Source organism: Amphiura filiformis, chromosome 17 (genome assembly GCF_039555335.1).
Source record: "Amphiura filiformis chromosome 17, Afil_fr2py, whole genome shotgun sequence".
Classification (NCBI taxonomy): domain Eukaryota; kingdom Metazoa; phylum Echinodermata; class Ophiuroidea; order Amphilepidida; family Amphiuridae; genus Amphiura; species Amphiura filiformis.
Window position 1 is genome coordinate 53,617,674 of NC_092644.1, and position 27,088 is coordinate 53,644,761.

The 27,088-nt window shown below is 35.9% G+C and overlaps 1 protein-coding gene across 3 annotated transcripts in view; it reads right to left on the bottom strand.

Moving 5' to 3' along the window:
- LOC140137970 (ATP-binding cassette sub-family A member 2-like) overlaps window positions 1-27,088 on the bottom strand; it is a 194,728-nt gene that overhangs the window by 146,153 nt on the left and 21,487 nt on the right. For all 3 annotated transcript variants that reach the window (XM_072159793.1, XM_072159792.1, XM_072159791.1), the window contains exons 4-5: window positions 9,991-10,102; window positions 9,547-9,704 (exon numbers count right to left, since the gene is read on the bottom strand). In XM_072159793.1, coding sequence (XP_072015894.1) covers window positions 9,547-9,704; window positions 9,991-10,102 — 270 coding nt within the window. The remainder of the gene's footprint in view (window positions 1-9,546; window positions 9,705-9,990; window positions 10,103-27,088) is intronic.

Sequence of the window (27,088 nt, forward strand, 5' to 3'; positions counted from 1 at the left end):
ATTTTCAAATAGAGAGCTCCCTTCTCTAAAAATCCCAACAAGAATTAAGGGTAAATGCCTAAAATTTGTGTCTGAAATTCCAGTTAAGTCAAGGGAGCCCATAGCACCATTAGGCGAGCGTTTACGGTATCATTTACTTAAAAGTGAAAATACCAAAAGACTGGCATACTTGGTTCTAAAGTTCTGAAGTTTTGTGATGTCTATTTTTGTATGAATTTTATTATTATTATACTCCATATTTTTGCCTTATCTCAATTTCAAATTTGCCACTTTTAGCCTTCATAGACCAGATCGTATCACATATGTATACTCGCATGATTGCGCAATCAGATCACATTGGATACCTGCGATTGCAGTCACTTTGTGCTGCAGCCGTTTGTTGCCTGAAGGAAGGATGTCTGAGATAATACATCTAAGTTGATGCTCCAGAAAGTCAAAGATTTGGGCCCTTCTTTGACCAAAAGCTGGATTATTTTGATATTTTGGTGAAAACTGAAATAAAAGTGATACATGTCTCAAAATAGGCTATATAACACATGATAAGAAAGGAAGATTTACCAAGGTGCTTGTTCTTGCAAAAGGAGAAGACCTGTACTACTTAAAACCACCATATATTTTGGTATTTAAAGCAAATTTGCAATTATCAACATCCATCAATTTTTGCAGCAAACATTTCATCTTAATTGATTGAAAAAAAATGTAAAAAACAATTGATCAGTTTGGAACAAATATAAGTTGTCTGCATCTATAATATAATTACAGGTCATGCTTCACCATGTTCACCTGGTAAAATAACAATGTTGTCTAGGAGACACGGGTAGTCATAGATATTGTGTGCATAGTAACATGACATGAACTGGAATATTAAGAAATATGGTCAATTAAATATGTGCAGAATTTGTTTGAAATCAGAATGTATGGTAAACAAAAACACAAGTAAAGATAAAGGGACAAACCTGTATTCACAGGCCCGAGTGCCCATCTCTCTTTAGAAGGCCACACTACTCCACTTGAAGGTTGCTGTAAGGGGATCGTTTAGACGTTTTTTTTATATCTCACTTTTTATCATTTTAACAAATAAAGCATGGGAAACCTGGTGAAAACAAAGGCGCCTTGCATTGAGCTAACACAGGATGACCCAATTACAACTGGAATAATAATTAAACTACACGTATACAAGTCTGATGGAGTTGCTGATATGTGGGAACTTCTGTATCATCTATGAACTTCTACATCATCCATGGAAGTAATTACATCATGGTCTGCTCTTAATAACATCAATGACTTATAAAATTATAATTTTAATTTTATCAATTAACACAAACTATTAGAGACCTACCAAGACTCGTCAAAGGGATTCTTAGCCAAAGTTGTCAGAGACTTTGGCAAAAACAAATATCTTGAGAACAAAAGCTATAAGGATGGCAAGAGTTTCATGGAGGTAATATATTGACTGCTCAGTACCAGAAGTTGGTAAGTGCAATAGCTGCCATGTGTAGCTGCCATGAGTAAAATATGTGTGTAAATTGCCAAATATTCACATGGCAGCTATTGCACTTACCCACTTCTGGCACTGAGCAGTCGATATATGTACATGTAGGTATATGAATAATATGTGACTCCTCGCCACAACTGAGCCCGGATGTCGCCAGTGCCACTATTGAGATATGCTCCATCGAACTTAACAATAAACAATAGGAAAGAAAGGATTTATTGACTGTTTTATTGATTTTTCACTACTTAAATGTCAAGTACTATAGACATGATATACATCATTTTAAAGCTAATTTCAAGCAGAATATCTTGGTTGAATATCTCAAAAATGATGATTGGCGACATCCGGGCTCAGTTGTGGCGAGGAGTCACATATGCATATTGTCATGTCATTAGCTTGATTGATAACAGACCATTCACATAATTGAACCGTGTCCAATACCATCAAGCATAAAGGAGTCAATGTCAGGAAAATTAATTGCGATACTGCTACATATTTGTTTTCTGTTCTGTTTTAATTTTGCTTTTTTAAATTTTTATTGTTCAAACAGCACTATACACATTCATTCCTCACTGCAACAAAAAACACATTTTTTTTACATTCAGTAAAAACTATTAAAGAAAAGTCTAATAAACAAATTTATAAATGGCGAGTACATAAATTTTATTATTTTGGGTGAAGTACAAATTTGTCAAGTTCCTTGCATGACAATTTTGCCAAAAATTGATCTTTATTTAGGTTATTATTCTCCAAGCTTTAATTTTAAGCAAAATAAGAGTTCTTTATAACAAACACAAATTTTTACTGAAATGGTCTTTGGGTGCGAGTATGTTGAAAAATGGAAAATTGGTAATTTTATTTTTTTCGTTTTTTAATAAGGAAGGTTTTTTGGGAGATGGTATATTTTACCCGAAAATAGGACAGTTCTCCTCCCAAACTCCTCCAAGAGGAAGAAGGATAATTCCTGGGATATTTCAGAAGTGAAGGAGGATAATTCTATATAATCTATATAATTCAAAAACAGACAGATCAGATATTCAAGTTGGGTTTAGTACTTCAATAATGTGATGTTACTTGGATGAGAAGCATACTGTAGACAATTAATTATAAATTAATATTTCCACACATGTGATCTGCTTACTTCTCCATGTTCCTCTAATAAGTAGCATTAAAGGTACAAGGAGACAGCAGATCTGAGGCACAACTCAAACCAATACGGAGTACATGATAAAATGAACATGCAGTCCAACAAGAGTTGCCAATTCAAGCATAAGATCATATGCAGTGAACTGGTACTCATTCTTGATGTCAACATTTTCTTACTTTTTCATTGCTTATTTTGTGTGTGTTTCCATTGGCATTTAAGCTTGCGTTCTTTGCATTATGTCACATTTTGTGTTGATTTTTTTATCTAGTTTGTTATGTTTTTATGATGGAAAATAAATGAAAGTTTCTTGAAAAGTATTATAATGATTGTAAAAGTGCTACAAGTTTTTTTTAACCCTAACTCTATAAATCTTACAAAGCCTTACAAAGAAAACCACTGCGCATGCATGTATTCCATGACGCAATCAGCCTAAGTCATATGTACAGAATCGCTAGTGAAACCCCTGTGGCTACAAGTTGGTGATCTTGTGCTTAGCACTAAGGGTCTAAGGTTCGAATCCCTGGTGCCAAGTAACTTCTTTGTTTATCTTCTCTCCTTTTTTGTTTCTTCTTTCATTTCCAAAAAAAAATGTGTTTAGACTGGAATAGATTATTATTTGAAATTTAGATTACATTATATTCTAAGTCTAAATCAGGCTCATGTTGAATGATTTTGCAATGATTATATCAATGCACTTTTATACATCCAAATTATAACTTCACTTTATTTGCAAGCAAATTAGGGTCATTTTGCATGATTTTGTAATGATTATATATCAAAAACATGCTTTTATACATTCAAATTACAACTTCACTTTGTATGCAAGCAAATTATGCCGCTGTGCCACTCCACCTAAAAGCAAAATCACATTTTTCATTCTTTGTGCTGAAAATATGAAATCTAATAAAGAGCCATGCATACACTACTTTAGCTTTTAGGAGTAGTAGGCTAGTAGCAGCTTTAAGTGGTTATTGAGTTAAAGTGAGCATGCTTTTATTATGGGTATTGTCTGAACAATTACTGTCAAGTCAATGTCAGAGGCATTATTAGACTACTTTGGCAATAGTCTTCATTGATTGAGTTTGATCGAAATAATGCAGGCATTTGATTTTGATGGTACATTTAACCATCAGGTGTTTCACTAAGTGTATGACTTGTCGTAAGTACTATCAACCGTATGTATACTCTGCAAACCGCTCTTTACATATGGTACATGAATTGTTTCACAAAGATTCTGTGACATTTTATTTGTAATATTTAGGCTTATTTATTTGTTTATTTATTATCATTTCAGTATATTTATACTATTCAGCAAATTATTTCAGCGATGTCCGTTTACTCTGTTTGATTACCACATAAAAAGAACTAGGTCATGTGATGCTACGCAGCTTGACTAGCGAATGAGGTGTCTATGTGATGATGACGTGGTTCAATTAGCCAATCAGAACCTCACTTTCCGTATACATGTACGCCATAAACTGTGCCAAATTGGCAGACCGCTGAAGTACTGTGCTGAAAACTATAGTATTTATTTGTAAACAAAAAGGCCTGTTCATTAAAAATATTTTAGTCCTTACATATTCATTCTCATTTCCTATTTCATTGTTAAATTGAAATTTCCTCACATTTGTAGGATTCTTTCGTAATCTGGAGGGTAATGATCATACCTGAATTCATCAAAAATAAATGAATAAATAGCACTTTTATTCAATGCGACTCCTAGAAAAAGAGAATCTTGATCGACTCTTGAGTTGAAATGCAACCATCTTTAAGTGTGGGATCTCAAAACTGATACTTACTATGAAACAAAGCTGCTTTTATTCATGTTCTCAAATACTAAAAGTTCCAATATCATCTTTATAGTCCCAATACTAACTTACTTCCTGTTATAATATTCACTGAAGCTCAGATAATAAGCAAGATATTTGAAGTAAAGAAAGCAAAACAAGAAAAGGTGCAGGACCAAATGGTAAAAGAGCATTGACATTTAAATGCGATTGCAATTATAATTCTCTAAATGAATGTGGACAACAACTACAGAATTTGGCATTGTTTATCGCAATCATTTGATTTTCAAGAGGCAATTGTTTTTAAAAATTTATAATCCATACTCATGTATTCAAATTTATAATTTACATAAATACACATTATAGACAGTACTTTCATTATATATAAGTTCTACAATCCTCTGTTAATGTATAGCAAACATACCTCATATGAAATGATTTGCATGTATTTCAGACAGCTGCTGATAGCTTACAAAAATTACCTATACTCAAACCTGTAATATGCCTTGAGCACACTAAATCAGTCACTATTTCTACATCAAAATATTGACAAGATAATATACAACCAGAATATCTGATCATCCCTGGCAGATTGAAAAGCACATCATAACAAATGAAAGCCAAGGGCATTAGTGTGCAAACATAATCAGCAAGATGTGTTCCTGAACATTAAACTTTCAATAATAATTGTTTTCGTCATTATTTAGGGGTGATACTAAGTATATTTCATATTTTACACATAAATTGCACTGATATTGTACTAAACACAACACAAAAAGAAATTTCTCACTTTATGTAAGGCCAAAAAAAAAAGGTTTGTCTCAAAGCTCACGAGAAATTTAAAAACAAATGCGAAATGCGATTTTTTTTTATTCCCGATTTTTTTCATGTATTTTGAGAAAAAAGTCTGATTTTCGACGATTTTTCTGGAAAAAAATATATAATTTTTTTTTTTTTGAAATAAAAAATTTCCGCAGATTTCTTTTTTGTCAAATCGTATGCGATTTTACAAAGCGTCTTGCATAAGCTTTGAGACAAACCTTTTTTTTTTGGCCTAACCTGGCATAAATATAAATCTGTGCATGTTATGATAATTTGATTGATGCGGTTGTGTGCTGTAACTTATTAGCTCCAATTTGATACAAAATTTGCTACCAAAAGCTCTTATTTGACAAATATTGTTACCAAAATTTGGTGCATTTTTAAAAGTTGCAAATTTAAAGGAGCATGCAGAGCTGCAGAGGGAAATGGCCTGAGCATGACTTGGAACTTTTGAAAATGCACCAAATTACAAAGTAGCAACTGCAGTATCAAATTAGAGATAAAAGATGTTGCAGTACAAGAGTGTCAATCAATCGCCCCCTAGGCACCTCTGAAAAACAGTGCTAGCACTGATGGGATTTCCCCAGGTAAAATAATAACTAGTAAAATAACAAGAGCAAGTTCAGCAATGACAGGTTAATAGTTGAGGACTTTCTTTTGGTATGGTGAGTATTTGAATGTGTGACTACAATGTAAACTGAGCTCAAAAAGAAACTTATAATTTTCCACAAGGTCATAACTTGAAATCCTGTCCATCAAATTCTACCAAAATTACACACAGGTTTACTTCAATACTCTACTTTTAACACATATCAGTAACCACGCAGTTATCCAACTGACACAACAGCAAAATGCACTGACATGGAACAGCTTCCTGGAACACATTCACAGCCCAGCCCTGTTTCATGAAAAAGTGTATGAAAAGCAGAAAGCAGCACCGTTTTATCATCTGTGCATCTTGTGTGCATTCTCACAGATTTTTTTGTGCTGGGTGCCAAATGTTGGGCTGTGAAAGTGGAGGAAGTCCAGGAAGCTGTCCCATGACAGTGCATTTTGCTGTTATGTCAGTTGGACAACTGCTTGGTTACTGACATGTGTTTTGAGTAGAGTATTAAAGTAATCCTGTGTGTAATTTTGGTTCAATTTGATTGACGGTATTTTAAGATATGACCTTGTGATTCACGCGTTGTAAAAAATTATAAGTTTCTTTTTGAGCTCAGTTTATATGTATTATGTTGCCAAGATGTGGAATGTGTAATTGCAAACAAAACTTTCTGATTGTTCAAAACATTTTGTTTCAGGAAGGTGAATTTACATGTACACCTCTACCTCTTTTTTCAATGAAAGTATTAATTAAATCCACGAAAAGTCTGTCAATTACAGAGAATTATCTAACCAAGGAGGTTTAATATCATTTTGACCTTGTGTAGTACTCTCCCCAGCTACAAAAAATATGCTTTAATACCTTTTAAAACACAAGACTACCTTGGATGACCTGGTCATCCTCGACCTCATCCAGCCTTATCCTAACTACTCTCTCTCTCTCTCTCTCTCTTTCTCTCTAATGACATAGCATAATGCTGGTTTGATTCGCATGAGAGCTCTCTGACAATGTAATCACCAGCAATCCTTGTTGCATTTGTGGTGTTCACACTGGTCATCTTCTTCATGTCATCTAACCAAGTCAAAAGGCATTGTGTTAATTTACTCTCCCCTAAATAAGTTGCTTGGGAGTAAAATTTGGTATAAGTGTGTCTTGTTTTGAAACCACTCTGGCCTCAGAGATTTTGCAACTATAGAGGGATGCTCACCATATAAATTTTGTTGAGGGGTCCGAAGCTGATTCTGTCCAAAAAGCTTTGATCATAGTTTCTCCATAGAAAACCAGTGAGCACCAATACCTTAGTGTTCCTGATAGTACTGAGGTGTGGATTGTACACAAAAACATTGCTAATCATTTCACACTGTCCAGGTACAATGTAACCACATCAAGTGCATTCAAATTTATTAACTCAAACCTGCCAGTTTGGTAAAAATTGTTCCTTCTTGTTTATTCTTGCAGTATGAACATCACATTCCAACAGATAGGTTCAGGATGATTGGGAAATAAATTTTGTCTTCATACATTGGTTGATTTGTTGCTGCTTAATTACCTATACAAATGTCACTGAAGCATCCTACTCGACCAAATGACCAGTTCTACTTCCAAGTTTATGCTGCAGCTTGCCTTCATTAAATTACTGGTAATTAATAAATTGCACTATAAGAAGATGTAATGCAGTAAAAGTATATGAGTGTGCTTGTTTTGTATGCTAAAAATAAACACTTATACCCAAACAGATATATTGCTGTTGACCTGACTGAAAACCTTCTCAGCATTTTCAAATTGACTTACATTTGTGTTTGAAAATACATCAAACACAAATGTACAGATGGAAGTCATTAACCTGGAGATAATTATCCATGGAAGACCTCCAAGTCCATAAAAGGAGTATTTAGATGTATCCCTGTGAGTGAATGAACAATTGTATGTCCATGTCATTACCTAGCTGGGGGGTTTACACCCCCCCCCCCACGCTAGGTATTCTAATGCTATCCGTTCTTTCTTTCTTTCTGGCAATTAACTTCAAAATGCTTCTCCTCCTACATGTTACACCCTACAGTTACGTAACTTGCACATATGTATCGGCTATATCCAGTTCCCATAGGGTGCAAACAGAATTGGGATCAAAGGTCATTAAAGGGGCCTTTCCGGTATATAACCAAATACCTTCAAAATGCTTCTTCTGCCACATATTACATAGCACAATGACGTCACTTACACATGTGCATCGGCTTTACCCAGTGCCCATACCTTGCACACAGAATTGGGGTCAAAGGTCATTAAGGGGGTAAAATCTTACAATTGCCTGATCTCGACATCTGTAAGGGGTGTGGGGCTCAAACTCAGTGACAACAAATCTCATGACCAGGGGAACATTTTACAGGGGTCAGGTCAAAGGTCATGCAGAGGTCAAATTTTAGAAATGCATTTTCTGGACATCTGTGTAAGGGGTACAGGGCTCAAACTCCATGACAACAAACTTAATGACCAGGGGAATATTTTGGAACACTTTGCAGGGGTCATGTCAAAGGTTAACTGGGGTCAAATCATATAATTTCATTTTCTGGATATCTGTATGGGGTATGGGGCTCAAACTCAGTGATAACAAATCTCATGAACAGGGGAACAGTTTGCAGGGTCAGGTCAAAGGTCATGCAGACCCCAAATTTCTGAAATGCATTTTCTGGACATCTGTAAGAGGTACGGGGCTCAAATTCTGTGACAACAAACTTACTGACCAGGGGAACACTTTGGAACGCTGTGCAGGGGTCAGGTCAAAGGTTATCTTGGTCAAATCTTAGAATTTAATTTTCTGGGCATCTGTAAGGAGTATGTGACTCAAACTCGGTGACAACAAACCTCATGACCAGGAGAACATTTTTGGAACATTTTGCAGGCGGGTCATATACCTCCAAAACACCAACATGCCCCAGCTAGGTTTGTGGTCTATGACCACCATTTGCCACTAGTTCTATATTACAATGTACAACAGTGAAAAATTCATTCATTCAAAGTCCCCATCCAGTTAGCTGTCTTTTTGCATACATGTATATATACACTTGATAAAATAATGGCATTGCATGCCACTGAACTTATGCAGAACAAATTGCAATTGCTATTGGGATGGGAGTCAAGAGTCACATGGCCATGTAGTTAGTAGTTAGTCTTGAACACCAAACTGTCAGTTTTAAAATCATAGCTCTAAAGATCAGAATTTCTTTGCCAAATTGTTAGTCTATAATGGAGATAATTAAATTAAAACAACACATATTAACGTAATGACCAATCAAATTAAAAGTTTGAACCAAGGTCCTTCAGTATCCTAAGTAAGGGCTCTAATAAATGCACCATGCTTTCCCTTTCGATTCAACGTAGTGGGACAGACCCGGGGGACAGATAACATATAACCAGGACCCTGACTGCAAAACTTGGCTGGTTATCATTTGTACACTCATTCTAGCTGCCATTGAGGTGCTAGCAAATGAGTTGACAGTAACAAGCGCCCTTGAACGCATTTCATGCTCGCATACTATGTAACCAGCATTTATCGCAAATAATGTACGTTCCTGGTTTTCAATCGCGACCAGGTGGTATTCCAATTATATGACACCAGTGTGATAGCAGCTTACATGGCTTTTCTGACTGATCAGGTGTCTGCCGACTCCTGATATAACCCTGTGTACACACTCACCTGGTGTGGTAGCAAATCGTTGTTCTATGGATCCTTTGTCATTGAGCACATCTTGAAATGACTGTAAACCAATTCTGATGCTATCTAGTGAAAAGTGTTCATTGAATAAAGTGTTCTTCTCTACCACCGTGTTGAGATGGTTTAAGAAATCGTGCATCCTGGAAAGGAAAAGACAACATCATATGAAGCATCAAAATTAATGATTAAACCAAATATATCTAAACATGCAAAGTTATTCTGTCAAATTTATTGCAATTTTACTACATTTGCATATTCCTGCTATCAATTAATACAGCTTATCAAACAACTGAAGCCACTATTAACTTCAGCAACAATGAACTAGAGAATGTTGAGATTCCCACAGCTGCCATTTACTTTTGCAATCATCATTTGCATGATAGGGCCTAGAATGAAGCCATGAGGAACACCACATAACATACATACCTTGAATTAGGGTGATCTGGAAAGCCAAATGGATCCCTTTCATTTGTAGGGCAGAATATTTGCATAACAGGAATAATCCCTGAAGATGGTAGTGGCATAGCTGTGTAGAATTCTGTAACAAAGAAAAAGGGGAACAGGTTAATAGGTAGCACACTCATAGCTTGCTAACCCAGGTCTTGTCCCTTGCACCTGATGGATCGGTGGCTCAAAACCAAACTGGTTAAAACATTTCTCTTCATCATCTTTCCTTCCCCTTAGGCAAAAAGCAGAAAGGGAGTTAGGGTAAATGCTTGTTCATAGAGAACTGAGAAATGTAATTTGACATCTTAGATATAGTCCATATAGTGAATCTACAATGATTTGATGCCTCTCTACTAGATTCCTTGATAACCCTCAAATCCTATGTTCCATGAAGTTCTGTGCAGGTAAAGCCTGTGCATAAAGGGGAAGGGGGATAAAGGTAAAGGGGTGGCTACCTCTGGCCTTATTGGCCTTACAGCCATCTCCTCTATGATTCTTTTGATGGTATTTTGATGTATTGATATTGTAGTCATTGTATGTGAATTGTGGGAATAAAATAAATGAATGAAATAAATGAATAGAGTTACTTTAAAACATATAAGTAGCATAAAATGTATTTCGCATCCATATCTCCAAAGAAAATATGGGGGTTTCATTCATTTTCTACCCTTCAGTTATATAGAATACTTCCAAGGATAGTTTCATCATTTCTACATATCAAATTAAATGAAACTGTTTCCACACGCCGAACAAAAACAACAAATATCATGAAATCTCTGCATTAGTCTACTCAATATTGATCAAAATTACTATGCATTGAGCATGTAGATACAATACATTTTAATGACACCAATACTTGCTACTCAAATTGATTGAAAAGGCAGAAAATTGAAGTGGAAAATACCTGCCTTTATTTCCCAATTAAGTATTTCTATCTTTGCTTTGAACTACTGTCAGGTCACCAATGATCATCAGAAACAAAACTATAATCTAATAGCTCAAAATGGATAGTGAATTCCCTTAGAGATCGATGGACAAAGTAGATGGAGTGAGCAACTGACCAGTGTGTTTAAATGCTACAATGTACCTTTGTATCCTGAGAGTATTGATTTATTTTTTTCAAATTGTGTTTGAAGCTCATTTACAGCTGACCTTTTCCATTCTATTCTATGGATGTGTGTTGATCTTCTACAAATTATTTCATTTGTTTTTAAATTTACTATTCTAAATTTAAATAAATACTAAATAAAATCGCAAAAGCGACACCTAATTGAGATTCTAAGCATGTCCAGAATCGTTTGGGGGGTGCAGGAAGCTAAAAGGCAGATCTTTTATGCATTTTTAAGTGCTAATTTTAATGTTGTTGTTTTTTGTTTTTGTTTTTAAACAGACCTTTTGCATATTTTTCCCTAAAAAAGGGGCTAATTCTCAATATTTTCTTCCAGAAAAAGTGGAATTCTCACCGTTTTCTTACAGAAAAGAGACTTCGTTTCAGATTGCCATCTTGGGGGTGCATTGCACTAATCCCCCCCCCCTTACAGCATTGATTCTAAGCTTCCTTACACTGACCTATATTTTAGCAGCAGTTACTTGGAATGCAAAAAGCGCAAACATTCAAATAAATGTGGCGTGAAAATTTCCACTGTTACCTTAGTTCATAAATTTGGATAAATTTCAGCTGCCTTCATTTTTAGTTTGTTCCATTGCATTTAAATATCCACAAACCAACCTGGTGAATTCAATGTGATGTCACAGGTTACAGCCTGAATGAAACCTAGTACGGGTCACAATATATTTACTTTTCTTCTTACATTGTATTTCTTCGCTTTAAAGACACATTCCCTGTACTGAGTTACTATATTTGTATGTCATTTTGTTGTGGTAGTTTTATAGAATTACTGCAATTGCCAGCTCTGAATGTATGTACGTCATAGTTGAGTTTTTCTCTCGCAAACTCATATTCTGCCGTTTGCAGCTGAACTTGCAATAAACTGAAAGTTTGATAAAATCTGCATGAACGGGGGTTGTGCATACAATTGGCATGACATGACCATTTTTATAGGAGAGTTGGTCCTGATTGCAATTGGCTCATACAAATTACTTATCACACTCTCTAATCAAGCTTCAAACCAGCTGTGTGCATGTTGTCAATGGTTTATGCTTTTTATCGTCGTAACATTTCTCAGGACATATTGCAAGTAAAGATCTTTAATATGTCGAAGGTCTTTGTTGCCAGGTATATTGTAGCCCCTGTAGGTTTGGCACACTTTTATAGAGAAATGCAGTACATTTATAAAGGTGCGCACTCTTTATTATTGACTGACTGTAAGCTGTATCATCTTGTCATGGTAGCCAACCAAGCCATACAAATTTCCCACTCAGCCGCTGGGAATAGTGTGAAGGAATTTTCAATTAAATAAATTGTTTGGTTGTAAAGGCTTCACGATCTTAAACTTAAACCCTTGAAGCGAATTGTGAATACAAGACTTTAATTTGTATGTTTATTTATTTCCTTTCTTACTGGCAATTTTTTTATTTCAATATGACAATATATTCCAAATACAGTTTAATTTGATGTACCTGTAACGACTGCAAAAATACCTTTTTACAGGCACAAAAGCAGTTTGATAGACATACAAACCAAATAAGCACAAGAAGGAAGGAAGGAAGGAAGGATGGAAGAAAGAAAGCAGAAAGCAAGAAAGAAGAAAGAAAGCAGAAAGCAAGAAAGAAGAAAGAAAGAAAGAAAGAAAGAAAGAAAGAAAGAAAGAAAGAAAGAAAGAAAGAAAGAAAGAAAGAAACTAAGGAATGAATGAATGAGTGGAAGGAAGGAAGGAAGGAAGGAAGGAAGGAAGGAAGGAAGGAAGAGAGGAAGGAACGAAGGAAGGAAGGAAGGATGGAAGGAAGGAAGGATAGAGATGGTATGAAACTGGTTCAGCGAAGTCCACCAATATTTTATGACATCATTCTCACTGTGCCAATCAGGATCCATATTTTGCAAAACATGCTGCATTGTCAAAAAAAAGTGCAAAAGAATATTTGCCACTTGAGTAGAGTGTGTTGGTCAGGAAAATAAGTGGAAAATCCGAATTTTGCAAATTTTCAAAAAAATACCCGAAATGCAAAATTTGGGTTAGTCAGGCCCGCAGAACAGGGTTATTTTGTCACCTTTGCTCTATATTGCTGTCTTTTATAATGATTTTATGTTTTTCTTTAGCTAACAAAGTAAAGTAAGATAACACTGCTGATTTTCCTTACCCTTACTTTGCTTTGCTTGTTTGTTTAAAAGTGTTTATTTGTTTGTTTGTTAAAGTGTTTATATTTTTGTTCTCGTATAACTCAATGATATCATACACATAATCCAAAATGCGATTATATGCACTAATACTATTATCGTTACCACATTCATGTCACAGTTGTCAAATGCAGGATGTAAACAGAGTGCACATCCAGTAGTATAATTAACAAATATATTAATAAGGAAGTGCAAAGTACTGGAGCAGAGCATAATGCCCCTCATATATGAGCATAGCAATAACAGCCTGGAGCTACGATGACCTACATGTATATGATTCAGTAACACAACATATTCTCAAGGGCCACTTGATGTATGTTGGTTGGTAGCTATGGTATATGGTGATGTTTTGGGACACTGTGAAGTCCTCTATGTATATATGTGACGTGTCATGTCAAAAGGAGACACTTTTGGGCAGGTTATCAATTTGGAGCTTTTTACATATCTTAAATATTGCGATATTTTGCTCCACAATGCCGTTTTCCTCAATGTAATCGGGCATTCCTAAGCGAAGATATTGAGTTTGTAAGTTATGGTATTATAAAATTGGAAATTGAGATATCGGCCTTTACAAATATTATTCACAATGTTGAGAGTAGGAAATACCTTGAAAAATGTCTCCAAAACTACAAGATGCTAGTTATATTCGGGTCTGAAACTATCAGACAATATTTTTAACATTAATAACATTACAAATTCGCAACAAACCCAAATTGTGAAAAAATCACCCCATGGCAGATTTTTGGCTATTTCTCCATTTACGATCCTGCCCAAAAGTGTCTCCTTTTGACATGACACGTCACATATGTATATCATAAAGATATGTACATCACTTCAGGGCAGCTTTAATAATAGGGGACTAGAGTGTAGTGATCACTTCTCCCCTGTGATTTCTACAGAAGATCATTTTGCTGATCAAGTACATTTATTCATATGAGATTCATAATATTTTGCAAATGGCCCTCAGAAATTCTGGCTTATTTTGAGGCCTGCCCCATCCCAACAGGGCCAATGTGTGATAAGTATCCCCTTGGGCAAGACACTTTTTCTCGCTTGTCTCACTTCACCCAGGTGTAAAACGGGTAGCTGTTTCAGGGGCAGTCATACTTCACACACACACCTCATTTACACACAGGAACAATGTACTTTGTTTTGAGACTGCCATAATTGCCACAATTCCCTGATGAATAAAATTTGGTGATATCACCTTTTATCTAAGGTGATATGAACACTTTCTGAAGAAAAATGGTTTATAACCATATATAAATAAATATACGCACACATTTGAAATTAATTAAGTTTTTAAAATCAAATTTAAATTTATAACATAAATAAATAAATAAAAAAAATTTGGGTTTTTTTTTCCAAATTTTTCATATCAAAAATACCAAATGACAATTTGAATGACTTATCTTTCACATTTAAGCAATAAACAATTATTTTAATTTTTTTAACTTTTGCTGGGATCACTGAATGACACTTTAATTTAAGAGAGACGCCAAAAGACTCCAACCCTTGGCTTTAATTTATCGTCAATGAAATTATTAAAACAATGATGTCAGTTTCAGTATGTGTGGTACTCTAAATGTCACATATTTCATTGAAGTTCATTTAATACTGGTATACAAGATATATGATGGTAAAGAAAATATGTGCTGTCATACATGTATAAACATATAATTCATGTTGAAGGGACTTTCTAGATCTGTCAATGACCAATAAAACCTAAAATTTTCTCGGGTCCAGGGTTCACAGTTTGCTCTCAAATAACCGGGTCCACTTTTTTATGCTGGACCCATTCAGATCCCATTTAGTTGAAATTTGCGGGTCCCAAATTGATTTTTGTGGGTCCAAATTGTACTTATGTACTGAAACTTCAGAAACACCGAAATCTATTTTCAGTACTGGCATAAACGATAAATATGAAAGTATGCGAATTCGCACCCAAAACTTACCAAAGTCGAGTCATATTACTGGGTAAAAAGAGACTTTCCGCGATCGGCCGACTTTCACATAAAGAACTACAATTACTACCTAATAACATGCACTACTTTAATCATCTAATTATTTGGTTATTTTGTTATATTTGCTCGGTTGAAATATACAACTACCGCAAAAACATGTTTTCGCGATGTCACCAGGAATGACCCTGTTTTGTTGACAGTATTATTGTAACATAATATTTGCACAATCCGGAAAAATATCGCAAGTCAACCTCTTCCACAGTTCCCCTCGTATCACTGATCAAATATCTGTGCATGAAATAGCGATGAGGTGTGTATCATGTTGCAGCGATATTTGTAATTGTACATGTATGTAATTTATGAATGAAAAGTTGTTTAAAAATGTGCTGTGAGCCGATTGAGAGCTGGGTTATCGCACAATGACGATCTATGATGACATTTTCTATTTCTTGGATGGGATTTTTCCGGGTCCAAGCACAGCCTGCTGGACCCATTCAGGTTACATAATCTTACTTTTTCCGGGTCCAGTGAGTTCAAAAAGCGTCCTGGACGCGAAAACGCGATAAACTGTGAACCCTGCTCGGGTCACTTAATGAAAATGGTTAGTAAATCGGAAGAATACATCAACCATTTTCTTTCAGTTTTATAAATATGAAAAAAGGCTATTAATTGTAAGGGTTAGTTACATTTAGTAGTGCCAGGAAGAAACATATATGTGATATAGTGTGCAGTTTGGCAGCAATGGATCTCTGAATGTCCATTTAATTAAAGTCATAATGTACGATCTTTTTTCAGAATTTACCTTTATTTTTTTCAAAACCGATTTTTTGGCATATTTGTAATACTTACACATGTTCTAACTTAAATCTATGAGCAAACTGTCAAATTCGTCCTATTTGTAGTAAAATGGGACAATTTTCTGTTGGTCCGACATAAAGTCATAATTTTTTAGATTATGACTTTATGTCGGCCACGATCATAAATCGTAGCCTCCTACAAAACTAAAGCTTAGTTACGCTCCCTCCACATGTGGAGGGAGCGTAACCAAACTGGCCGTGAGGAGACAAACTCTGAGGCCGCACTCGCTGTCCTAATCCAAATAGTGCGAGATGTTTCGAGTGATAGAGGTGAAGTTTATGATGTTGTTTCTTTGCAAATTCCCAATGTTTTCAAGCGTCCAAATGTATTGGGAACTTTCATAATGATTGCATATTATCATTTTAGAAGAAAAAAAGAAAAATCTAAAAATTAAAAAAGATCGTACATTAAGGCTTTAAGGTGGATCCACAGTTTACTGATGTCTCCAAGGGATTAAGTCATGCATATCTCTCAAACTACACTACCCCCACACATCTTCTTTTTTTTTTTTGCTTTTAGAATATATTTTGCTATAATATGGAGTAACCAACCCCTACAATGAGTAAGCTGCACATTGTGCTTTCACCATGTTCACATCAAGAGGAAAGCTGAATGGCAATTACCCACCAGGGGTGACACTCCTCATGCATGTTGCAAAAAGTAAGTTCCCGTATTAGATTTATTTCCAAAACTACTGGATGACTAAGAACATTTGCTCATCTGAATGGCAATCATTTATATAGTCTGATAGATATTTGGCAGAAAAAGAACAGTTTGCCCTACATGTATGTAGGATGATTCATTACCTTGGCAACGCAACAATTAGGACAGTACTCAATACTCAATGAGTCCAATTAAGTTCAGCTGAATCAGTGAATTATTGTTGTGTTATCTGGATAAAAGTACCCTAGATAGTGATAACTATTATTTTTCTGACTTTTTGCAACAACAGTGAATACAAATAACTTGAGACCAAATTTCACCAAAATCAGACAAATTTTACAGATTTTGTTTGGTCCTCAGCGCATCTGAAAGTCCCTTTAATTTAGGCACTTCACTCATTCTAGTTGACAAATGCATATCAAGTCCTCTCCATCAAACAACCTCCAAGCAGGTAAACAGGTAAACCAATTCATGTGGCTTTAACATTACCTTGGAATCCATCCAAACTCAATACGTAACCTCGTATTCACAAGACAAAGTTCTCCAGAAAGAGGGTAACACATTATTACAATGAGCTATAGACATTAAACCTCATTCTCAAAATCTAATGGACAAAATCTCTCATTACTGTGGGAAATGAAAGTTACTGAACTTTGTAAAAAGAAGTGGGATGGTGATATAATCCGACATATGAAGACAGGCCAATTATCCTTCCATACACATATTGTTCTATGTACCACAGGCAGAATGAAAATGTCAACAAATCTAACATGCATGTATGTAGCCACAGTATTCAAACCAGCCATGTGTATGTTCATTTGCCTTTCCACTTTATAAATCCCATTTTGTAGGGTTGAATTATTTCACATCTCTACTGAAAAGGGTGATTGAAAAGGGAGAATTCATAAGAAATGAAAGGAAGGGAAAAGAAGGGACGGAGTAGAAAAAGGGAAGGGAGAGTGCAAGGGCTCAATTGATTTTCACAAACTCATCTGGCAAATTAATCAATTGATCACCATAACTTATGCATACAGAATGGATATGATTTGGTAAGAATCAATTCTGATTCTCGGAACTAAGTTTAGAAGAATCAAATTTGAGGACCTGGAGTGTACATGTAGAGCATAGTCCTTCAGAACTATATATTGTTGACAATAATGATTAGAATCATATTGTTTTCACATAATTAGGTATCTACATACGTCAAACCTCATCGTAGAATGTCATCTACCATCAGGTACAACCGTTCTCTTGGTGGCCCTGTCAATTTGTACTCAAATTAAGTTCCACAAATGCTAAGTAATGTAATTAGTCACTGGATCTAAAAGACAAAACTATCATAAAAATATCTATACAGCTTGTGATTGCCATTTAATTCAACCATTATTAAACTATCCTTCATGATAATTTAGTCTATCAATATACAGCTCTACACCCACGCGATGTATACAAATATACAGAGCTTTTAAAATATATTCATTTTAAAATATTGCAAATGGGTACTGAAGTTCTTGTGTGAAATATGTTAATGTTCTGATTTTTATGCACCAACTTCACCTTGTAAAGAGGATCATGCTGCAGGAACTTCCACTATCTGCTGAAATGCACACCATACTTATAAATTTTGACACCGCTAGTTGAGTTAATGCATAGCATTACTTTTTAAATATGACATAAAATATGTTTCAACTGATTAGGATGTGATTTTCCCTCGGAGTACAATTTTGTTCTTTTAAAGAGTATTGGAAGACTTTAAAAGTAGACATTGTAATACGGTATGCAGCTCCCATATTCTTCCTCCCTCCCTCAGATCAATGTTATATTGAAGAGGTATAATGTGTGCATACCCATGAGCAGTGTTCCCTCAAAAACCCCATACAATGTATGGTGCTCAATTGCAGTGACATAGCCAGGACTTCTTCAGAGGGGGTAAAGGGGAGAAAAGGGGAGCAAGGCAAAAAAAGTGCAGTGATTTATAGTGCGCTACACACAGGCACAATGCCTAGACGTTGATCCACAAGCCTCAGCACGCTTTACAGGTTGCCGCTGACCACTACGGCCCCACATCATTCCAAAAACCATTAAAGAACAACACAGGGACATGCAACTAAGAAGCGCACACCCTAGACAAACCACAATTGACATTTGCAGCCAGATCAGCTCCCCCGAGTTTCGTACGTGTTACACCAAGACAATAAGCAGGGAGTTCCTTGTCCAGGGGAATTTCGAGCGAACTCAATTTTTACATGAAAGCGTATCAACCACTGCCAGGGTTCGAACCCGCAACCTCTCGCACCATAGTCAAACGCCTTATCAATTGAGCTTTCAAGGGGGGAATTTTAGTTTCAAGGGGGAAACTTTGATGAATATATGGTCAAAAATGGACCAAGTAGTACAAAAAGGACTAAAAATCATTAAAGTATCAGGGCAACCAATGCCCCATAGGAGAGCAAGAAGGTAAGACTTCTTCTCACAGGAGGGGCAGCTTACCCCATTACTGCACGATTGGCTAGCAAGTTGAGAAATTGGTCCAAAAGAATTTGAGACAAAAGAAAATATAAATTAATAGGATCATTTGGGGCAAAGTTTATAAAATGGCCCAAGCTTTTTAAAAGGGAAAACTGCCAATGAACACTGTAATAAAGGGATAGGAATGGTGATATATTCAAACACTGAATACAATGACCATGACCTGGATAGCAAAGTTGCACTTTTGCATTTTATTCAAATACATTTTTTCAGACAATGTTTCTCATAATACCTACATGTACTTGAGCAATTATAATTGGAACTAGCAGCAAAGTATTTGTCACCCACTTCATCTGCCCTGCAACCAGTGTTCGAAATATGCCTCAAAAAGTTACAGGCCAGCCGGGCTTGACCTTAAAAGTTACCGGCCAGCCGGGCCGGCAACTAGATGCCAGTCAGAAAAGTTACCGGCCAGGCCAAAAAGTTACAGGCCAATGGCCGGCTGACCGGCCCTATTTCGAACGCTGCCTGCAACTTGTGAAATTCTATTTAATATAGTTTTACAATGAACTGGATGGAAGTTTAGGTTTTCTCTTGGTTTTGTCCATGCAATTATTTAGCATTTATTACAGCCAACAAATGCCAGGTTTATGCTTTTTCACATACAATATGGCATTGAAAACTTTGCAATTTTGGTAACTTATTCATTGCAAAATTCGGGGCACATTTATTAGGGGAATTTAGGAACAAAATGGTATAACAAACAGATGATTTTCTACAGATGACATCACTGTTTCTTGAAACTCAGCTACGTCTTGTACAGTTTTCATATTGTGGGAATATACTATGATATTTTTACTTTTTTTGATGAGTTTCCATCATAGACTTAATGAAAATTGGAGGCTTATTTGAAAGAAAAGATTTCCATTTATTGAACTTTATTCTTGTTGAAATTTGGCACTCATAAAGATAGTCAGGAGTTATGAAGTGTTCAGTATAATCGCAAAATGACATTTGATCAGACAAGATGACACTGTCTCCACAGAAATAGAGCAAAGCTCTAGTTTAATCTAGCTCCAGTTTTTATTGTCACTTGAAATATAAGCCTTGGCTGGCACTCTTATTGGAAAGAACTAATGAGAATATGGAATGCCAATTATGATATACGCAGTATTTTATTTAGATCTGGGAATTGGGTGGCACAAACAAATGTGACCCAATATGAATAAATGAGGCATTTTTGCCATGCATGTACACTGTTAATTCTTAAAAATCAGGATCAAAGAAAAGTCACAACAAAATGTTTATTTTTTGAAAATTACCCTTTAAAGCAAGTTTAACATGATAAAGAAATACTTTTTTATTTTTTAAAAAAATCGGCCCTTCATCCATTAAGGTGCAGTCATACTTCATTGCACACTGCAGATAATTGCAGTGAATTTAAAAAGAGGTCAAGCTCAAGCCTACCTAATTTTGTTTTTTAAAGATAAATTAACTACATACTGGCATTTAGTTTTTAATTTCACAGTCACTGCAGTGTGCAGTGCAGTGAAGTATGAATGTACCTTTAGTGTAAGGATCAATGAAGGAAAAATATAGGTAACATGGTTAACTAACCCTAATACTGCCACTGCTTTTTGGCAGATGGAAAGGAAAGAAGGAAGAAAGAAAGAAGATGAAGACAAAATTTGTTTGCTTTAGTCCTGTTTGAAACCTTTTCTGACGCGTGCTGCTGAGAAGATCATGAAGATAGTGATGACCTGGCCCGGCCAGTGTTTTCATGTACGTGTACAAGTGCTCGGATGATAACACAATCACAATATCTTGCAGTCGTTTTGTGCTGTGGTATTTTGGGGTATTTAACAATGTTTTGTTTTTAAAATAATTTTTGAAGTGAAATCTGCCATCTAGGGGGGTGGGCTTATACCCGAGTGGTTACGGTAATTATGAAAATTATGACAAGTTATCTGAAATGATTTGAAAAGGTCACTGGATTGGTATGGGCCTGACCTGTCCCGATTTTTTGTTTTTGGGATTTATTCATTTGTTTTTATTTGCTATGATTGTAAAATCAACAGTTTTTTTTGGTTAAAAGTGGATTGAGTTTGACAGAAAATGCTGTATGCAGGTAAAATCAGCTTTTGGAGAAAAAAGTACAATTTATTTTGACCGACAAAAATTTCAATTAATTCGCAAAAATAAAAAAATTAAAAAGTGGGGTTTGTTTTGTCTCCTTACCCTTTCTTCCTGATGAAGGTAAGACAGTCTGAAACCAGGGGTGGGAGTTTGGACAATATAGCAACACATTCAGTGCCCTAGTCCCTTCTGCAATAACATTTGAAACCGGGATGAACTTTTAAACATATCATGTTTTAAAACTAAATTTAATATCTGAACCATGTGCACAAACCATTCCAATGTATGTGTTTATTTCAGAGTTCGTTGAATAGAAACTACAAGACCTGGGGGTTTTCCTCTTGAGTACACAACACAGAGCTGGGATTATTAAATTTGGATGTACTAAGTGGAATGTTATGACATTAGATTCAGTTCAATCGGCAAAATATGCAGGAACGAGGGCATGACCATGAATGAGTATCGGTGCAGTTTATTTATTTATACGCTTTATGATATGAGCATCTCTGATGTATTAATAGAAAAAAAGTTTTCTTCAAATAAATAAGTGTGCGCTTATACCACAAACATTTTCACAAGGACAAAGAAAAAAGTTTGCCTCAGAAAAATTTGGCAAAAAAACTACCCGATACATCTTTTAATTTACATCTAAGCTATTTGTTATGTAGCAGTACTGCTATGTAGGATTTCTTTTTTATTGTGTTTCTTATAGTCCACTTATTTTTTCTGTTTTCCACAAAAGTGTTTTCATTTCTGTTATCACCCCCCCCCAGCTGATTGCATAGAACTACATGCCAAAACTAATTGCACATACACCTATTTAGGGACGCACCATTAGATACTCGGGGGGGGGGGGTAGGAAGTTGGGGTCGGGGAAGAATTTTTTTTTACCTTGGCGGTGACGGTTTTTTTTTCATGCATTTATACGGTTTTGTTAGGAAAGGTTTTTTTTTTTTTTTTTAGTGTTGGTGGGGAAAGTTTTTTTTTTGCTCATGTAGTGGGGAAGTTTTTTTTTGAAAAACTTCCTACTCCCCCTTGAGTATCAAATGGTGCGCCCTTACGCACACAGGTTGAAGAAATTCTCAGCGTAGCAGGGCCTTCTCTATATGTAGCTTTTTTAATGCCAATTTGGTTGACAGGTTCTTTACATCTATGTTGGCAGTCTATATATCATGTCCTCTACCACAGGCAATCTAGAGTCAATCAATAGTAATAACCATACAGGTCAGTTATAACTCAATAGGCCATTTATTTATGTTTGACATGAGAAAACAGAAATTATGCCATTGCCAGTACCAGTTCAGAGTACTGATATACATGTAATTACATCATTCAAGGGTGTAAATCGGGTGGGGACAGAAGGACACCACCCGGGTATATAATATCATAGCTCCCCCCCCCCCCACACACACACACAAATGTTGGTCCATAATAATCAAAGTCACAACAAGCACATGTTGTTTTGTAGAATAAAAGCACAAAAAATGATTTTCACGAGTTGTCTTTAATCACCAGATTTCATGTTTCTTCCTCAAATTTTGCTTGAATTTATGCTGATTTTTAATATTATTTTAGACATGTTGGATGTTCAAAATGCAATTTCTACTTTTGAAGACCCCTTTGAATCCAAAGTCCAAAGGCCAGCACGTACAAAATCTTGAAATCGTACGCGTTCAAATGTTGCATGATTTGAATATTGAATTTACGCTTAATACCACAAACATTTTCACAAGGCCAAAGAAAAAAGTTTGCCTCAGAAAAACTTGGCAAAAAAACTACCCGATACATCTTTTTAATTTACATCTAAGCTATTTGTTATGTAGCAGTACTGCTATGTAGGATTTCTTTTTTAACGTGTTTTTATAGTCCACTTATTTTTTCTGTTTTAAATAAAAGTGTTTTCATTTCTGTCATCACCCCCCGGCTGATTGCATAGAAATACATGGCAAAACTAATTGCACAATGCACATACACATATTTACACACACACACAGGTTTTTTTAATGACTTAATAGTCATTGGAAGTGAGGATGAATTCAAGATGCAAGAGTTGGAAATTCTCAGCGTAGCAGGGTCTTCTCTATGTAGCTTATTTATGGCAATTTGGTTGGCAGCAGGCCCGTACGCAGGGGGGTGCGACCGCACCTCCCCAAATTTGCAAAAGTATACAGAAAGTCCCAAAATTGAAGAAAAATCAGGTTTTTTACGGTTTTTTGGTCAAAAAAGGTCCAAGTTTTTGGGGAAAAGTCCACTTTTCCCAAAATCGCCCCCCCTTTGGAAAAAAGTCCACTTTTTCAAAATCAGCACCCCCCCAAAAAAAAATCCTGCGTACGGGCCTGGTTGGCAGGTTCTTTACATCTATGTTGGCAGTCTATATATCATGTCCTCTACCACAGGCAATCTAGAGTCAATCAATAGTAATAACCATACAGGTCAGTTATAACTCAATAGGCCATTTATTTATGTTTGACATAAAAAAAACAGAAATTATGCCATTGCCAGTACCAGTTCAGAGTACATATACAGGGTGTCCCAGAAAAAATTATCGGGCAAACTAATTTGGCCATAACTTGAGAATTAAGCAACCAAAATTTAAGTAAAATTTAAAAAGCAGCGTGTAGTCCATTTTATTTTGCAGCTTATATGTCAATTTTAATTGAATCGGTTGACCAGTTGCGAAGAAATGAGCGATTACCTAACACATGCACAAATACACTTCATTCCAAGTTTGCAAGAAAGTTCACTCCACACAATGCACTAGTGGTTAACATGCTATATATTTTGTTTGGTGAAATCCTTCTTGTTCTTCTTAAACAATCTGTTTCTTACAAACTTTACAATAATTATTAAAATGAAACCTTGTATGATACTCAGTACTTTATCAATATCTTTTAAAACAATATCTTTCTTCGTTTTTAAAATGTTAACATATTGGACAACATAAAGAATGAATTCGAGCTGGTTAAAAGTATCGGTTTTCTTTCTTATTTTTGGAATATTTGGAAGAAATGGTAATACAAACTTCTGAAATCCTGTAGGTATGGAAGGAAATGTCGAGACGAGTAACCCTGTTAAATGAGGATTAGGACATTATGTTGTTCCGCCTTGCACTCATTCTGGGATTGCGTTGGAGGGTTTGTCTGATAGCGGCTATGTTGTGCAAAGTACGTACAGTTCTTGGTCTCCCTGACCTGCCCTTATTCAGGTCGACGCTCGTACCTTTCTCCTGATACTTTTTGAAATTGTTCCTGATTGTTTTTTCACAAGGAGGCCTTCTGTGATATCGCTGTCTGAAATCTTGCTGGGCCTGCACAGCACTGTGTTTTTCTGCATATCTTAAGACAACGAAGGCCCTTTGACGGGCAGTAAACTGTTCGCCAACCATGCATGTTTGACAAGAAACATTCAAGCAATGGGCATAGACTGCACTGCTAAGTGAAGTACAATCTGAGTTAGAAAGCCAGGTCTATATGCTGGTTGTCCAGTTTATATTATCATTTTAATTAAAACCCATTGTCAAACCATCATTTATAAAATAATGTCCACTCCAACCAACCTGTTGGAATATCAAAAACCATATTGTTGAAGACGGGATGAGTTTTTGGGCTTATTGTTAGTTTTTGAGATGTAATGTCTTCATTCATCAGCTTTACCCTTATTCATTGACTGAATTCAGGTTGTCCACCTTCAAAGGTGAAGGCATGAATAACAATACATTATCGATTATAAAATAGATACGAGGTCTAGATTTAATGAGATACACAGAAGAGGTGAGCGAATATGAAAAAGGGCCTGTTGATCAAACTTGGAATGAACTGCATTGACGCATGCATTATGTAATCGCTCATTTCTTCACAATTGGTCAACCGATTCAAGTAAAATTGACATGTAAGATGCTAAATAAGATGGGCTACACGCTGTTTTTTAAAAATTTTGATTTGGTTGCTTAATTTTCAACTTACGGCCAAATTAGTTTGCCCGGTAATTTTTTCTGGGACACCCTGTATGTAATTACATCATTCAAGGGTGTAAATCGGGTGGGGACAGGGGGACACCACCCCTCCCCTTTGAAAAGTGGAGGGTATATAATATCAAAGCCCCCTCACCACACACACACAAATTTTGGTCCATAATAATCAAGTCACAACAAGCACATGTTGTTTTGTAGAATAAAAGCACAAAAAATGATTTTCAGAGTTGTCTTTAATCACCAGATTTCATGTTTCTTCCTCAAATTTTGCTTGAATTTATGCTGATTTTTAATATTATTTTAGACATTGGATGTGCAAAATGCAATTTCTACTCTTAGTAAGTTAGTGGGTACAGAACTACAATTTGGTATTACAATAATTAACCAATAATAGGGCAAAAATGGTGCACCAAATGGATTCAATTGAATTGGGACTTCCTTTCAAAATATTTCCGACTTCTCAGGGTGGCACATTCTCCCTCAGATACCCTCCACGCCGCACTCGGGCAGGCTCTGACGCGGGGGGGTGCGGAGTGCGACGCACCCCCCAATTTGGAAACGTATACAAAAAGTCCCAAAATTTCAGAATTTCAGAAAATCAGGATTTTTACACCTTTTTGGACAAAAAAGGTCCAAATTTTGTCCACTTTTCACAAAATCGCCCCTCCCCTTGGAAAAAGTCCACTTTTTCAAAATCAGCACCCCCAAATGAAATCCTGCGTATGGGCCTGCACTCAGGGTTTTCTTTTAAAAGCATTTTGCTGAAGGGGTATTTTCATTTTTTTTTACCCTTTCAATTGTGAATTTTTCCTCTTAAGGGAGTCCAAAAAATTACCCAATTAGTATATTTAAATGCCGAGAACAAATGCACAATATCGGGTGTAAATTCAATATTCAAATCAAGCAACATTTGAACGCGTACGTTTTCAAGATTTTGTACACGCTGGCCTTTGGACTTTGGATTCAAAGGGGTCCAAAAAGTGTGTGAACGCATAAATATGCATGCTTTGTGCGTTAAAGTAAACCCTGGTTGCACTGTTGTGCTGAAGTACCACTAGCTCTCCCCCCTTACAAAAATGGATTTACAACCTTGCACACATTGTTCTGTGGTGCAGCACAGGGCTCAAGGAATATGGGGCGAGGGGCAAGTAACCACCTTATCTTATAAAATAACCCCAGAGTCAGGGTCAGGGGTTGACTTTTCTGAAGTAAATTAATAAAATAGCCCCATGGGCAATTCTTTGAGCCCTGGTGCAGCTTCTAGCAAATATTTATCATGCCTGAGAAAAGATATTTTGTACTTCTCACAATGCATTTCTTCCCTGTACTGATTTGGTATTCAGTACAAAGTGATAAATGTTCTGTATTACTACCGATCATCTAACTGTGAAGCTAGTGCAAATATTGTTTACATCGGCTGCCATTTTGAATGCCGAAGTGAGTGTTAAATTTTGCCTGATTTATATGGTTTGAAAGCATAAATAGCCATTTTTTTTCATTCAAAATTTGCCTCTAATAATCGCCTCTTTCGAAAAACTGCATGCCCCAACATTAATACAGTATAAGCATCTAGAGCTTATTGCGTGAACTCTGGCTGTGTACACATACATGTACCTCCAGAAGCTCTTTTAGGAGAAGATTATTAAAATAGATTAAACATTCCACAGTACAATATTTTACTAGATATCATTCTTTAACAAAGTAACTCTCTATAGACTTGTC